Source organism: Thamnophis sirtalis, unplaced genomic scaffold (assembly GCF_051295495.1).
Source record: "Thamnophis sirtalis isolate CommonGarterSnake01/CBP01778 unplaced genomic scaffold, rThaSir2_p1.2 scaffold_9, whole genome shotgun sequence".
In the NCBI taxonomy this organism is placed as follows: Eukaryota; Metazoa; Chordata; class Lepidosauria; order Squamata; family Natricidae; genus Thamnophis; species Thamnophis sirtalis.
The window spans coordinates 7,739,629-7,756,738 of NW_028261389.1; the positions used below are offsets into that span (position 1 = coordinate 7,739,629).

At 42.9% G+C, this 17,110-nt stretch overlaps 1 protein-coding gene across 23 annotated transcripts in view; it reads left to right on the top strand.

Annotated features, from left to right (window-relative positions):
• The window catches only part of CELF2 (CUGBP Elav-like family member 2), a 669,316-nt gene that overhangs the window by 582,671 nt on the left and 69,535 nt on the right, over positions 1 to 17,110 (top strand). For 13 of the 23 annotated variants that reach the window (XM_087722719.1, XM_087722718.1, XM_087722722.1 and 10 more), the window contains one exon: positions 12,892 to 12,921. The exons of the other annotated variants lie outside the window; for them this stretch is intronic. In XM_087722719.1, coding sequence (XP_087578845.1) covers positions 12,892 to 12,921 — 30 coding nt within the window. The remainder of the gene's footprint in view (positions 1 to 12,891; positions 12,922 to 17,110) is intronic. 23 annotated transcript variants of the gene reach the window in all.

The window sequence follows — 17,110 nt, forward strand, 5'->3', positions numbered from 1 at the left end:
GAACTGTCAAATAATGGCTTCTTTTATGAATCTGAATGCAGAAAGTGAGGCATTTAATAACTTCTTAAACAGCAGTGCCACCCTTTCTAGATTTAATAATCACAACTTTTTGATCTTAAACTAGCTGATAACCTGGCGTCGCCCAGGTATTTACTTATAGGGGGAAAATATCCAGACCAAACGTAATTTCTAACGTGGGATTTTCCCCCTTACCAGAGGGAGCCCCCTTGTGGAGTACTGTGAAGCCGTTACCACGGCAACTCCACTGCGCTGTACAGTACAAGGTATTTTATGGCAGTACAGTAGAAGACATTTTAAGGCACAACAGGCTGTATCTTAACAGAGCACAGAGTATCTTAACACAGAGGGGTGTTAGGAGTGTCTTACCCCCACAGTATTTGTTTCCAGAGAGTAAGTCATCTGTGCAACAAGTTTGATTGAAATTGCTTGAGGCATTCCAGAGTTATGCTGGAACACAGAGAGAGAGACAGAGACAGAGAGAAAGACAGAGAGAGAGACAGAGAGAGAGAGAGAATCATTTGTGTGTGTGTATGTGTATGTGTATGTGTATATATATATATATATATATATACATACATACATACATATATATACATACATACATATACATACATGTATATGTGTATATATACACATACATACATACATACATACATACATACATACACACACACACACACACACACACACAAACACACACATATATATGATTAATTCTGATGTTAATGTTCATTTTATCAATTATATTGTACACCCAGATCTTCTCTCTGAGGGAGATGGGCAGTGTAGGTAGGTAGGTAGGTAGGTAGGTAGGTAGGTAGGTAGGTAGGTAGGTAGGTAGGTAGGTAGGTAGATAGATAGATAGATAGATAGATAGATAGATAGATAGATAGATAGATAGATAGATAGATAGATAGATAGATAGATAGATAGATGATAGATGATAGATAGATAGATAGATAGATAGATAGATAGATAGATAGATAGATAGATAGATAGATAGATAGATAGATGATGGACGGACGGACAGACGAATGAACGATACCAAAATGAGAAGCAGAAGAAAGCAAGGTGGAAACTAGAAATACGTTTGTGTGAAACCACTCAGCAGAGATAGTGCTGATGTCCAGGCAATTTGCCAAAGCCGTAACCAGAAATTAGATGGGCTAGTTAATTAAAGCTTTCCCATTGACTCATTGGCAAGCATGAGTAGTTCACAAGCACAAGGAAAATCTTAGTAAGGTTAGCCAAGCTCTGAGCAGATAAGCCAGGCAGCCGGCTCTTGATGGTAAGTCAGAGCAATGTAGAACCTCAAAATAACTTCTACTGAATTTGATCAAGGAACGCCACAACATGCAACATGGGAACCTTAAGAAATGCAAAAGCAATCAAGAGATTTTGAGGGTAGGTATTAGTTTTAGGATCTGTGGGAACACATTCAAGTTCAGTGAGAAAGGGAAATTCTTGCAGGTGTTATCTAAGGATTAGGGTGAGACCTAAAAAATGACCTTTTATGTCTTGCCCACATTCATGGAGACTATGGAAGGAAGAATTACAGAATTATAATGTAGGATGAAGGACTGGGAAACTTTTGGTCATTGGATTAGCCAGTAGATAGCCGGTGGCTGAACTATGATGTTGTTGGAGATCAGATTATGATTAAGAGAATGGAATTAAGGTCAGGAGTGGGACTGAAAAATGTTAGCAGCCGGTTTTCTGCCCTGTTGCTGGGTGGCTGTGGCCATGGCGGGCATGGCCTACTTGGTTTCCTGTACCACAGTGGGGAGGGGCATTTTCATCCTACCCAGGCTCCAGAGGCTTTCCTCAAGCCTCTGGGCTGAGGGGAGGCCGCGAAAATGGCCTCCCCCAGGCTTCAGAGGCCCTCCAGAGGCCGTAAACAGGCCCATTTCCAGACTTCTGGAGTTTCCGGAAGGTCTGTTTTTCACCCTCCCCAGGTTCCGGAGGCAGTCTTCAAGCCTCCGGGGGGTGAAAACAGCTGCCCCCGGCCTCTGGAGGCCCTCAAGAGGCTGGAAACAGGCCTGTTTCTGGAACTTCTGGGAGGCCCATTTTTCACCCTCCTAGAACCTCCGCATGAGCCCTGCACTTACCTAGCATGATGAACATGCAGGGAGTTCATCAGGGTGGGCGTGGCCAGCCAGTCCTTCCAACTACCGGTTCGGCAAACTGGATGTGAATTTAACATCCGGTTTGTTCCTAACCAGTCCAAACCGGCTGAATCCCCCCCCCCCGGATTAAGGTGCCTCCAAACCATTCTCCTTTCAGTTCTAAAGCCCTTCCTTGTGCAGCAACCTGAGAACAATATGCTAAGACGTGCTAAGCTCTTCAGAGAGAACCAAATTGAGTCGTCTTTTCCGATATAAAAAAAAAATTAAAAATAAACCTGGAGCCATTTCACTGTTGCAGCTGAAGCTATATCGCCGGCTTCCATTCAGTACCAAGGAGAGCAAAGCAAATTAAACATTTTAATTTTCCATGTTAATAGTACTAATTGGATTAACCATGCAAGGAGGGAATGGGAGAGTACAGGTATCTGGGCAATTAGTGAAATAATGCACAGGGAAGCTAATGAAGAGCTAAGAGTTTTCAGGCTGGCAAGAGCTATTTGAGTCTTCCATGCATAATTCGGAAAGACAAACACACTTCTGGAGTAAGTCAGGGTCTGGTTGAACTTAAGTCTTTTGTTGTTTTAGCAATGGAATATCCCCCATCCACACGATGGACATGAACTTCACATGTTGATTCATCCCTAGATTATAATTATACAGTCAACCACAGATTAAGGAAGCATGGCGGGGCAGAGCATTGGAAAAGTGATGGTTATGGTGCGGGGGCTCTTTGCTAAGCTTCAGTCAATTTCTGAGGTCCAGAGACGACATCAGGTTAGTCCCCCACCCTCAAAGCCCAAAGATGCTACAGACCTATAGAATTTTAGGATTAATAATCTCACATCTGGCACCAAACAAAGAGCAAGAGCAATAGCACTTAGACTTATATACCGCTTTACAGTGCTTTACAGCCCTCTCTAAGTGGTCTTACAGAGAAAGCCTAATTCCCTTTCCTTCCTCCCTTCCCCTCCCTTCCCTCCTTCCCTCCTTTCTTCCTTCCTCCCCTCCCCTGCATTCCCTCCTTGCTTCCCACTTAGCATTTAGATTTATGTACCACTTTACAGTGCTGTACAGCCCTTTCTAAGTGGTCTTATAGAGTCAGCCTGTTGGCCCTTCCTTCCTCCCTCCCTCCCTCCCTCCCTCCATCCTTTCCCACTTAGCACAGACTTATATACCACTTTACAGTGCTTTACAGCCCTTTCTAAGTGGTCTTATAGAGTCAGCCTAATTCCCTTTCCTTCCTCTCTTCCTCCCCTCCCTTCCCTCCTTTCCCTCCTTCCTTCCTTCCTCCTCTTCCCTCCCTTCCCTCCTTTCTTCCTTCCTCCCCTCTCCTGCGTTCCCTCCTTGCTTCCCACTTAGCACTTAGATTTATATACCGCTTTACAGTGCTTTACAGCCCTCTCTAAGTGGTCTTAGAGAGTCAGCCTAATTCCCTTTCCTTCCTCTCTTCCTCCCCTCCCTTCCCTCTTTCCTTCCTTCTTCCCCTTCCTTCCCTTCCCTCCTTCCTTCATTCCCACTTAGCATTTAGATTTATGTACCACTTTACAGTGCTGTACAGCCCTCTCTAAGCGGTCTTATAGAGTCAGCCTGTTGACCCTTCCTTCCTTCCTCCCTCTCTCCTTACTTCTTTCCCACTTAGCACAGACTTATATACCACTTTACAGTGCTTTACAGCCCTTTCTAAGTGGTCTTATAGAGTCAGCCTATTGACCCTTCCTTCCTCTCTTCCTCCTTCCTTCTCTCCCACTTAGCACAGATGTATATACCGCTTTACAGTGCTTTACAGCCCTCTCTAAGCGGTTTACAGCATCAGCCTCTTGCCCCCAACAATCTGGGTCCTCATTTTACCCAACCACAGTAGGATGGAAGGGTGAGTCAACTTTGAGCCTGGTGAGATTTGAACTGCCAAATTGCAGTTCTGCAACCCATATCCTGAGAAACAGCTTTGACCTATGGCGCATGCATAGCCAGTAAGTGCACCACTGGGGGAAGAAAGGTAGCATTTAAGTATATGAAGTGAAAACCTCAGTAATGAAACTGAAATATGGCTTTTTTTTTGAGATTGGCTTGACTGCCGGATGGAGATAGATTACGAAAATGATGAAACCACAAAGCACAGTCTTTACCCAGGAGGTGAGGATGATGGTGACAAGACACATGTCATGATGTCGTCATGCAAATGACACAACTCGTATCCCGCGCCAGGTGGTCACGATACAAACGACATTGTGTTATTTTCATAATGACATCATATCCATGTGTTGCCATTTTTTTTTACTTCGTTGTGGCTTGTAGTAAGGTGTGTGTGTGCCCCCAGATCTTTTAGAATTCTACCCAAATTATTTTTGGATGACCAGAATTCTTTCTACGGAATACTTAGGAATAACAGAATAACAAGAGTTGGAGGAGGCCAAGCTGGAAACCCTACACCATTCTAGACAAAAGCTGTCCAACATCTGGAGGAAAATGTGTTGGGTTCTGTTTGTTTCTTGTTGTTGTTTTGTTCTGTTTTTGGCTTTGTGTAGTTTGGTAGACAAAGTTAAAAAAAATAGAATGGAATAATGTGTACGCTGGCTAAACCGATTAGGACCTGGAGTTCAACAACCCCTGGAGGGCCATATAATGCTAATCCCTCTTATTTAAAAATAAGAAAAATACAAACATCAGGGCTTCTATGCTCCTTCTCTCATCTTTCGATGCCACAGCTGTGAAGAGATGTTTATCTTTCCATTTCATATTAGCCATGATTAATTGTCCACATTCCAAAATAATTGATCTGAACCATGGCTTCTTTGAAACAAGGCAGTTGCATACTACATATTGCGAAGATAGATTAATGAACAAAACAGAGTTAACAGTAACTATAAGTTTGGATTTTTGTCAGGATCAGGGACTAGTTCTAAACTTCTCACTGAAAATCTATCTATCTATCTATCTATCTATCTATCTATCTATCATCTGTGAAAGTTGCCCTCACAAATATGTGCTAGTCATTCCTGACTCTAGGGGGCGATGCTCATCTCCATTTCAAAGCCGAAGAGCCAGCACTGTCCGAAGACGTCTCCGTGGTCATGTGGGCCGGCATGACTAAATGCCAAAGGAGCACGGAACGCTGTTACCTTCCCACCAAAGGTGGCCCCTGTTTTTCTACTTGCATTTTTTATGTGCTTTCGAACTGCTAGGTTGGCAGAAGTTGGGACATTAATGGGAGCTCACTCCGTTATGCAACGCTAGGGATTCAAACTGCCAACCTTCTGATTGACAGGCTCAGTGTCTTAGCCACTGAGCCCCTACATCATATCTATTTCTATCTCCATTTATCTCTCTATCTCCAGTGGTGGGATTCAACCAGTTCGCACCTATTCGGGAGAACCGGTTCTTAACTTTCTAAGCAGTACGGAGAACCGGTTGTTGGGAGAAATCTCATTTTGTTTTTCCCCCACACACTTTACAGGGCTAATCCTGTAAGGAAGGCAGGAAGGAAACATTCTCGTGTTGTTTCTAGCCTCATCTTTATTACCCTGCTTACAGAAACTGCCTCTCCAGTTAACCCTTGTTACATTGTAACAGCTAAGGCGAAGCACCCATTGACCTGAGTGATGTTGAGTTGGCCCCGCCCACCCAGTCACATGACCACTGATCCCCGCCTACCCAGCTGGTCATCAGGGCAGAGAACCAGTTGTTAAATTATTTGAATCCCACCACTGTTTATCTCTATCTATCTATCTATCTATCTATCTATCTATCTATCTTCAAGATGTCAGAGAGAAGTTTAGAACTACCTCTGGTTCTGACGAAAATCCAAACTAACTTACAATTACTGTAAACTACGGCTTGTTCATTAATAAATATAATACAAAAGAATAGAATAGAATAGAATAGAATTTTATTATTTGTATGCCGCCCTTCTCCGGGAGGACTCAGGGCGGCGAACAATTCAAGGGGGAAAAAGGGGAACATAAAAAAACAAAATACAAATAATAAAAGTAGACAACAGTCGCACAACCATACATGTCGAGAGGGGAGGGAACTCATCACCCCTAGGCCTGCCGGCAAAGCGAGGTTTTGACGGCTTTTCGGAAGGCCTGGAGAGAGGTGAGGGTCCGAATCCCTGCGGGGAGTTCATTCCAGAGGGCCAGAGCTGCCACAGAGAAGGCCCTCCCCCGGGTAATAGCCAGGTGGCATTGGCTGGTAGACGGAACCCGGAGGAGGCCAACCCTGTGAGATCTAATGGGTCTGTGGGAGGTAATTGGCAGCAGGCGGTCTCTCAAGTACCCAGGTCCAATACCATGAAGGGCTAAAAAAGCTAAACATCAGGTTCACGTTCATTGAGATCTGGGAAGGTCTAAATTTTCAGTCCAGTGAAAATAGTAGACCTATCGTGGCTTGAGGCTGTAAGCACCCCGTAAAAGAGATGTTGCATCTGGTATTTAACTTTAAAAAAATAAAATAGACCTTAATCATGCCATCAGAGTTACTTCCGATTTGGCTATCATTATTTATCAGCCTCTTAGCCGAGATGCTGTCCTTTACAAAGTTATACATTCCAAAGTACAAAGCTTGAAATAATAGTTTGCAGGTATTAAAGTTCTCTTGTAGTGCTGAAGATAACACAGAATCTAAGTTAAGATAGCATTTCAATTGAGATAACGAGTATAATAGATGCATTCTTAAATCTGTTCGCTGGCAGTCCGTGTACATTTTTTTTTTGGCTCTGCTGTAAGAGGAAATTGCTTTGAGAAACCTTTCCCCAGTCAATCACTTATCTGTACTGGAAGATTAGAAGGCAGTTTTACAGGCGGGAAAATGTACGGAAAATGCAGAGGTTTTTTTGAGCTTTGCTAAAAAAATTCCCGATGTTTGAGAAACAGGTTGCTGAAGGATTAGCTTTATGATAACTCTGGCTGCCGAGGAGTCCAGATAGAAAGTCTCACAACATTTAGCTACTTCTCATTTGGCAAATTATGTATGCATTTTTCATTTCCAGACTGTCATTTTGTTTATTTTATAAAGCAAAGCTCCAGCTGTGATGTTTTGCAATTATATGCATCACAAACCTGAGTGGTGCGATGGCTTAGAGGTGCTCACCTCCCATTTGGAAGGTTGAGAGGTCAATCCAGAAAGTGACAGATGTTTCTCTTATCAGGGCACAAAGGGAAAATATCTGCTGTGAACTCCAGGTAGGCGTCAGGAAGGGCTTCCAGCTAGTAAACGCTCAGAGATAGATAGATAGATAGATAGATAGATAGATAGATAGATAGATAGATAGATAGATAGATAGATAGATAGATAGATAGATAGATAGATGATAGACAGACAGACAGACAGACAGACAGACATAGACATAGACATAGACATAGACATAGACACTGAAAAGTGTCCACTCAGATGCCACTTTGAGATATGTTCTCTCACAAATCTGATGGTTTTTTTTAAGCTGGCTATCAATGAGAGTTATCTGTGCAGATGTGTATAAATTGCCATTGTTTCTCTCAAGGTTTAATAACAGCACCTGTTCTGACCTAGGTTGCCCCAGCATGAAGCCAAGTCCTCGTCCCAATAAACCCCTTTTATTTAATTTGCAGTAAATTCCTCTCCAGCAAAGTCTTTCCTCTCCCACAGTCTTTCAAGATAGCTCCCAATTACCGACCTTTATCAGGTTTGGAGAGTGGCCAGGCCGATATCTTTCAGATGCTGCAATAATGCAGGAATGAACTAATTGTCTCCTGCAAATACCCCTCCACTTTCGCTCTTTTTTTTATTCCCTCTGGGAGGGGCCATTCACCGTCCACCTGTGGCCTTACTCCCAAGTCGACCCCTGTTCCTTAGCTGTTCCCTTCGTCTGGCAACTCCGTGCATGCGCACACTGGGAACAGGCTCCAGCTGTTCTTCTGCCTCACTGATGTCCGACTCTGAAGGCAGCTGATAACTGGCATACAACTCTGGCCTCCGACACAGAGCCCTCATCAGAGCCTTCCCCAGACTCCAGGACTGGCCCAGGTTCCTCCCCAACCTCCTCGCTGTCCGAATCTGCTGCCAGCTCCGATGGCTGCTGGCAGGCCCCAACAGCAGCCCTGCTTGGCCTTCAGTTTTATCATTTGACTCATCCATTTTTTAACCAGCACCAGATTAATCAACTCTTAATATTATGCATACTTCAAACCGATTTGGGGAAAGTGCTTTGGATCTTGCACGAGTACGGCGCTTCTCTGCGAGACATTTAAGCAATCTGAACTTTCTTTTCAGACTGCATCCGTTTGGGGCGGAGGTGGGTGGGGGGGCGAGACTGGATTGCTGAAAGCCATTGCAGCATTTCTCAAACTGAAAGGAAAAAAAAAGATTGTGCTGCATGAATGAATAGGAGCTCCCAAGGAATCGGCAGGGCTAATCAATATCACAGCTGTAGCCATGCCATGCGCCAAAAGGGCAGAACATCAAATACCTGGCCATAGCCACCATCTTGAATTTTTTTTAAAACATTCCTTCTCCACGGATGCCCTGAGGAAGATGTTCAGTTCATCAAAGCTCCAGAACATTTCTTCAGAATGGTTTCCAAAATGATAGGCTAGGTAGCCCTTAATAACAACACGGAACTTAGAGCCAAAGGTCTAAATCCAGTTGTTTGCCTCTACGCATCCAACTAGCTCTTGGCCAACCCCCATTGCTTAGCTCCTATATATATATATAGGATAGGATATATATATATATATATAGGATAGGATAGGATAGAATAGAATAGAATAGAATAGAATAGAATAGAATAGAATAGAATAGAATAGAAAGGAATAGAGTAGAATGGAATGCAATGGAATAGAATAGAATAGACTAAAATAGAATAGAATAGAATAATAAGGAATAGAGGAGAATGGAATGCAATGGAATAGAATAGAATAGACTAAAATAGAATAGAATAGAATAATAAGGAATAGAGGAGAATGGAATGCAATGGAATAGAACAGAATAGACTAAAATAGAATAGAATAGAATAATAAGGAATAGAGGAGAATGGAATGCAATGGAATAGAATAGGATAGAATAGAATAGAATAGAATAGAATAGAAAGGAATAGAGTAGAATGGAATGGAATAGAACAGAATAGACTAAAATAGAATAGAATAAAAATAATAAGGAATAGAGTAAAATGGAATGCAATGGAATAGAATAGGATAGAATAGAATAGAATAGAATAGTATTCTTTATTGGCCAAGTGTGATTGGACTCACAAGGAATTTGTCTTTGGTGCAGATGCTCTTAGTGTATTAAGGAGAATAAAAATACATTCATCAAGAATAAAAAGATACAACACAGTTAAGGTTACTAATAAGCTATCAAATTGTACTAGGAAACAAATAAAAACAATGTAAATTGAAAGATACACAATAGCACTTAGACTTATAGCAATAACTCTTAGACTTATATACTGCTTTACAGTGCTTTACAGCCCTCTCTAAGCGGTTCACAGAGTCAGCCTCTTGCCCCCAACAATCTGGGTCATCATTTGACTCACCTCGGAAGGATGGAAGGCTGAGTCAACCTTGAGCCTTTCAGAATCGAACTGCCAAACTGTTGGCATCCAGAAGCCAGTAGCCTGCAGTACTGCATTCTAACCACTGCACCACCATGGCTCGTTCATAGCAATAGCACTTAGACTTATATACCACTTCACAATGCTTTACAGCCCTCTCTAAGCGGTTTACAGAGTCAGCCTATTGCCCCCAACAATTTGGGTCCTCATTTTATCCATCTCGGAAGGATGGAAGGCTGAGTCAACCTTGAGCCTGGTCAGATTTGAACTGCCAAATTGCAGTTAGCAGAAGTAGCCTGCAGTACAGCATTCTGACCACTGTGCCACCATGACTCTGATGATGTTACCCAGTTTGGGTAATGAAAGGTCTGCGAGAAAACAACCAAGCTCAGAGAGCACCAAGGATGTCTTATTTCAACCCTGAGTTACAAATATGCTCCTTTATCGATAGACAAGCTTGTTTTTACACTTAGAACGTCAGAAACAGTCCATTGGATTTGGCCAAGTCTTGCATAATAAGGCAGAGCATGCTTCAAAAATGTTTCAGAAGAACTTCTTCTGATCTTTCGTGAGGTCGGTGTCTTATGAGGGAATTTGCCTACTTTAATGAATTTAAAGTCCAAAGTGCTTCTTCTGAATCATTTTGAAACTCAACTATTTAGTCCTACAGTGACCAGCTAAGAAATCGAGAGAGATCTCCCACACGTGTTCCTCAAAACATGCCCACTGGGATTCAATTACACAGTTGCTACCCAAGTTTTCTCTGCCTGCATCTTGTCCCAGGTTTTTCATGAGGCTGTTGGAAGATGACAATAATTACGTTTAACTTGAGAGATACAGAAGGATGCTTCATTCATTCATTCATTCATTCTTGTGAGATCTGTGAAGCCTAGCATCTCTTGGCAGTGGGTTGAAATTGTGGTAAATGCATAAAATGTTCTTTATTGATTCTCTTTGTCATTCTGTACACTGTTCACAGCTTCATGGCTGGGTTGAGTGACGGCCAAATTGCGGTGCGCAATTAATTCCCCCTTAAAAACTTCAAGGGAAAAAAGAAGAGAAAAGAAGATTTTTTAGACAGGGGGAATAATAGGCCCATTTCAAGTTCTCCTACTCACTTCCTACAAAGTTTATTGAGACATACCTGTAACATTTCCTCACCCTAACCCATATCCCCGGTTGCTGTTTTTGATGGTAGATAATGGACACAAGTAGGTATCAAGACATCGCTAAACTATATTAATCTATGCAGGTAGTCCTCGAATTATGACCATAATTGACCCCAAAATTTATGTTGCTGAGTGAGACAGCTGTTAAGTGAATTTTGCCCCATTTTCCCCACCTTTTTTGCACAGTTGTTAAGTGAAACTCTGCCGCTGATGAGTTAGTTACACAGTTGTTAAGTGAATCTGGCTTCCCCATTCACGTTGCTTGTCAGAAAATCTCAAAAGGGGATCGCAACCCCCATGGGCACTGCAACGGTCGCAAATATGAGTCAGTTGCCAAGCATCTGAATTTTGATCCCGTGACCAAGGGGATGCAGCAATGGTCGGAAGTGTGGAAATCGGTCATAAATCACTTTATTCAGTGCCGTTGTAACTTTTAGTGGTACTTGAGAGACCGCCTACTGCCAATTACCTCCACTAGGCCAATAAGATCCCATAGATTAGGCCTCCTCCGAATTCCATCAGCCGGTCAATGTCAACTGGCAACTACCCGGAGGAGAGCCTTCTCGGTGGCTGCTCCGACCCTCTGGAACGAACTCCCCGTGGAGATTCGCACCCTCACCACCCTCCAGACCTTCCGCGTAGCCCTTAAAACCTGGCTGTCCCGACAGGCCTGGGACTAAAGACTTCAACCCCACCCGAATAGTATGACTGTTGTGCTTTTTAACGATGTATTGTCTTCATGTGTATAACTTGTTTTGTCCTTCCCTCCCCCTGAATTGTGAGCCGCCCTGAGTCCCCTCAGGGAAAAGGGCGGCATACAAATAAAGTTAAATCCAAATCCACTAAATGAACTGTTGTAAGTTGAGAACTACCTGTATATGGAATCCGCATTTTTTTTTTTAAGAAGGGACGTCTGCTGAGAGTAGGTTCCTCTATTACAGAATGATAGCAATTCCTACCCTATGCCCCTGTGTTCATTTAGGGGTACTGTGTAGGAAATTAGTACAAGAACTGCAAGTATCTTCCATATGGCTACTGACGCATAAAGCCCGACCCTTAGACATATTGTGATCTGGGTATCAAGAGCTAATTATTCCCTTGACATTAGCTGAAGCTAATTAACTTCCTTATCTGCTAAATTATATCCACGTTTGGAATTTCTTTGCTGAAAGCTTTTCCTGGGGAAAATGCTAATTGTAGTAGCCACGTGACTCCTTTTCGCTCTCTCTGTCTCTCTCTCTCTCACACACACACACACACAAACACACACACACACAGAATTTCTGCGTTCAAACATGCCACGTCTTCCCTGTAAGTAATATCCCATATTAATTATTCCTGCATTGCCTACAGAGCAATAGCGATAGCACTTAGACTTATATACCGCTTTACAGTGTTTTTGCAGCCCTCTCTAAGCTTTTTTGCAGAGTCAGCCAATTGCCCCCCAACAATCTGGGTCTTCATTTTACCCACCTCGGAAGGATGGAAGGATGAGTCAACCTGCCAAATTGCAGGCAGCCGGCAGTCAGCAGAAGGAGCCTACCGTATGGCACTCTAACCATTGTGCCATCAGGGCTCAGTGATTCTCAACTTTGGCAACTTTAAGATGGGTGGATTTCAACTCCCAGAATTCCCTGGCCAAGTTTGCTTTGGCTGGGGGAAATTCTGGGAATTGAAGTCCACCCATCTTAAAGTTGCCGAGGTTGAGAATCATTGGCCTATCGTCTCATTTCGGGCAGGGAGTTTCCCTTGTCCTTCAGAAAGTTTCAAAGCAGGTTTATAGAAGCCCTAAGGGAGAGTGGAAACCAGATGCCAAAAAGCCAGCAGCAGTCCACCTGAACGGGAGTAAGTGAAGAAGGGATGATGGAGCGAAAGAGGGAAACGGGCCCATAACCCCAAGCCTTTATTTGTACAAGATGAGAATGTCCAGCTTAACGCAGATATGGGAATGAACTATCGGTAACCCTTGTTTCTCTGCTGTATAATGAGTAATGTTTTAAAGAGAGATGATGTTGAGACTGATGGTAAATTTGGACCTCTTTAATTTTAGTGCACAGCTTCAATACGGAGTCTAGCCGAGGTACTGTAGCCCATTTACCATTTTACTCATGCACCTATTTGTCTAGCATAAATTATATAAAGTTGTTGTTCTGCTTTGAGTAATGTATTAAATGTGTCGGAAATGATGACAGGAGAAACTTGTCAGGTGTCTACATTGTTCAGTCATCAACAGGTTCCCTCCCGCACTGCTGGAAACACATGCGCCATCAGCATCCCTGGGTAAACAATTTGGGTTTTCAAAATTGATAATAGCGCCCGAGCCACCACCTGAGGCTTCGTAAGCGTATTGATTTCTCTGTGAAACATGACAGAGATTCTAGTTGATGCAACATGGGCTGGTAGATGTTTTGATGAACTAATGGGCTATGACTTTGAGTTTAGGCAGACACAGCTACCTTCTCCATCTGAGACGAGACAGGAAGGACGAATTGCCTTTACAAAACAGGAGCCAGACTCAAAAAAATCTCCTGCTTTTTACTGGCAATTTTTAAAAAGAAAAAGAAAATCCCTCCACTTAATTTATTCTAATCCAAAGAGCACATGCAGAACTTATAATAATAATAATAATAATAATAATAATAATAATAATAATAATAATAATAATAATTGCAAAATACCAGGACTTAAAAATTGAAATTCAATGACTATGGCACAAACCAGCAGTGGTGATTCCAGTGGTAATTGGCACACTGGGTGCTATTCCAAAAGCACTGGAATTACATTTAAAACAGTTAAAAATTGACAAAATCACCATCAGTCAATAGCAATAGCAATAGCAGTTAGACTTATATACCGCTTCATAGGGCTTTCAGCCCTCTCTAAGCGGTTTACAGAGTCAGCATATCGCCCCCAACAACAATCCGGGTCCTCATTTTACCCACCTCGGAAGGATGGAAGGCTGAGTCAACCCTGAGCCGGTGAGATTTGAACAGCCGAATTGCAGAACTGCAGTCAGCTGAAGTAGCCTGCAGTGCTGCATTTAACCACTGCGCCACCTCGGCTCAATATGCAAAAAGCCGCACTGCTTGGATCTGCACGCATATTAAGAAAATATGTTACAACGTCCTAGGCCCCTGGGTGGGGCCCGACTAGTAACCAATGCCAAATCCGGCGAAACAACTGGCCGCTGTGATACAATTGCATAATAATAGACAGGGAATAAAACACCTTGACATATACTCTAGAACAGCAGTCACTAACTGGTGGTCCGTGGTCCACTAGAGATCCACGAGAAAATTTGGGGGGTCCACAGATCTATGTCCGTGTTTCTCCATCTTGACCATTTTAAGATGTGTGGACTTCCAATTTTTTTTCGTGCGGCTGTTAAAAAAAAAATAGGGTCGCCAACAGGATCGCCAATGTCCGATGATGGATATGGCACAAGAAGAAGGAGAAGGACTTCAACTCCCAGAATTCCCCTGGTGCAGCGGGGGAACTTTGGGAGGTGAAGTCCACTCATCTTAAAGCTGCCAAGACTGAGAAACACTCTTCCGTACCAACATTGATCCTACTTAATGCTAAACAAATGCATGCTAAATGATAATCTTCTGGTTCTGCCCTTCAAATAAGGGCAGAATAAGAGGATTCATTCCTCTTTATGGAAGAGAAAGCATGGCTCTTGAAGGCTGATTTGGAAAACATGCCTTGCAAAACACTTCAGTTATTATTGCCTGGACTGCCTCTTGTTCAATTAAAATCTTATTGAGTTATTTCCCCCCCCCCCGCCTCCCCAGCTTGGTATTCTTACCAGGTATAGATGGAGGAAGGCCGAAAGGAAGCAAGTGATATTGTCAGTGCTCAAACTGATTCCCCCAAAATAGCTGGAGTGTAAAATGGATTCTTCCTTTGACACACTGATCCCAGGGGCAGTGATGCCAATTTTTTTTTTTAGAAAAAGAATCCTCCCTGAGCTTGTTTTACGTTTCCTGCTCAGTGTTATGACGATACCGCGCTTCAGTCTATCTGCATTCAGCAGGCTTCGTTTAGAAACCTTTCAAAATTATAACCGTCGTTGTCATCACGGTTCCACTACAAAACCGCGTTCGACTAAAGTGCGCTCGACGAAACCGCGTAGCTGACGTCATCACAGCACGACGAAAAAAGCACGCTGCGAACGCTAAAGCTAAAATTAACCCCTAAACCTAAACCTAACCCCCCTAAACCTAACCCTTAACCTAACCCTAAACCTAACCCTTAAGCTAACGCTAAACCTAACGCTAACCCTTAACCTAACGCTAACCCTTAACCTAACCCTAAACCTAACCCTAACGCTTAACCTAACCCTAACCCTAACCCTTAACCTAACCCTAAACCTAACCCTTACCTTAATGTGAATCGGCTTCCTTTCAAAGCGCTATTTAAAGCACCCTTTTTTCTCCACGGTCGCTGTTATCGCCCTGCTGATGACGTCAGCGACGCGGTTTAATCGGGCATGCTTTAGTGGAGCGCGGTTTTGTCGTGCCACGTGTCATCACCACCACCACCATTTTTGGAGGATATGGAGAGAGCTAGGCTGCGGTTTCATTCCTTAATTTATTTATTTATTTTAGTTTGGAAGCCCGTATTTCAAATACTAGGCTAAAAAGGCTTAGAAATCAAGGTCTTTTCAGCATGCATCGCCGGCCAAATTTGTTGTATTAAGCAAAGCTTTCACTGCATCGCAGTACTGCTACGAAATCAACTTGGATTTGCATTATTTCACAGCCTTCCACATCTGGGAAATGTCAATTTCAAAGAGTGTATTTTTTAAAAAAAGAAATATTAAAAGCAATGCATAACAGCAATGTTGCTAAATCCCACCAAATTTGATGTAAAGGCTACAAGCCCACTCGCTTCCCATCCAATTCTGTCAGGCAACGTAAGGTCTTCCTCGTGTTTTTAAGCCAAATTCCCAGCATCCCTATTCCTTGACCATGCTGGTTGAGGATGATGAGGTCTCCAAAGCAGATTGAAGCCACTAAGACAGTGTTTCTCAACCTTGGCAACTTGAAGATGTCTGGACTTCAACTCCCAGAATTCCCCAGCCAGCGAATGCTGGCTGGGGAATTCTGGGAGTTGAAGTCCAGACATCTTCAAGTTGCCATGGTTGAGAAACACTGCACTAAGATAAGGCCCTCAGTCGTTGTTTTTTCTAGCATAGTCGAAAATGATGCAGTCTTTCAAACAATGGTTCTTATAGATACTTGGAAGGCGTTTGAGGGGCCAGTTTCTTCTTGCCTGTAAAATATTCCAGTGTTCAGTGCAGTCTACCCTTCTCCAGCCTGTTGCCTGGCGTATTTTGGCCTCGCAAATCCCATTTCCAACTCTTAAATTAAGGAGAACTGCCAGTACCGACGGCCTCGCCTTACAACCACAATTGAGTCAAAATTGAGACCATTAACTGAGTTTTGACCCATTTTACAACCATTCTTGCCACAATCACTGCAGCAGTTAAGTTAGCAACAAGATTTTTAACTGAATCTAGTTTCCCTGTTGGCTTTGCTTGCCAGAAGGTCACAAAAGTGGATCACACATGACCCCCGGACACTGCAACTGTCATAAACATGAGTCGGTTAAGCAGGGACTGAATTTTGATCATGTGACCACAGTGGTTGTAAGTGTGAAAAATGGTCCTGAGTCCCTTTTTTTTTCATAGTCGTTGTGACTTCAAACGGTCACTAAATGAACTTTTGTTAAGTCGAGACCTACCTGTATCTCCAGATCCTACCTCTCCCGGCTATTTAAAATGCCCATCTCTGGAAATGACATCATAAACCAAAAGAGCCAACATAAAATTAAACCCACCAGTTAATACCCAAAATAAATGCACATTCCCTTTTGTATCATCCCACCAAGCCAATCCATGGAAGAAGATTGATATGAATTGGGCTCCCATCAGTCTTCCCTCCTGCACAAATAGGATGCCAGAGGAGAATCAGTTGTGAAAGTGATGCTTACTCTTCCTAAAGAAGAATAAAAGACATCCTTTCTGAATTTAACCCGTTGATCATATGGACGCATACTGTATTTTTCGGAGTATAAGATGCACCTTTTTCCCTCAAAAAAGAGGCTGAAAACTTCGGTGTGTCTTATACACTGAATACAGCATTTTTTGCCTCCTGAAACCCCGCCCCCTTCAACAAAATGGCCATGCATAGCCTTTAGGGGGCTTCCAGTGTCCTCCTGGGAGCTGGGGAAGGCAGAAATGAGCACAAAACAGACCATTTTTG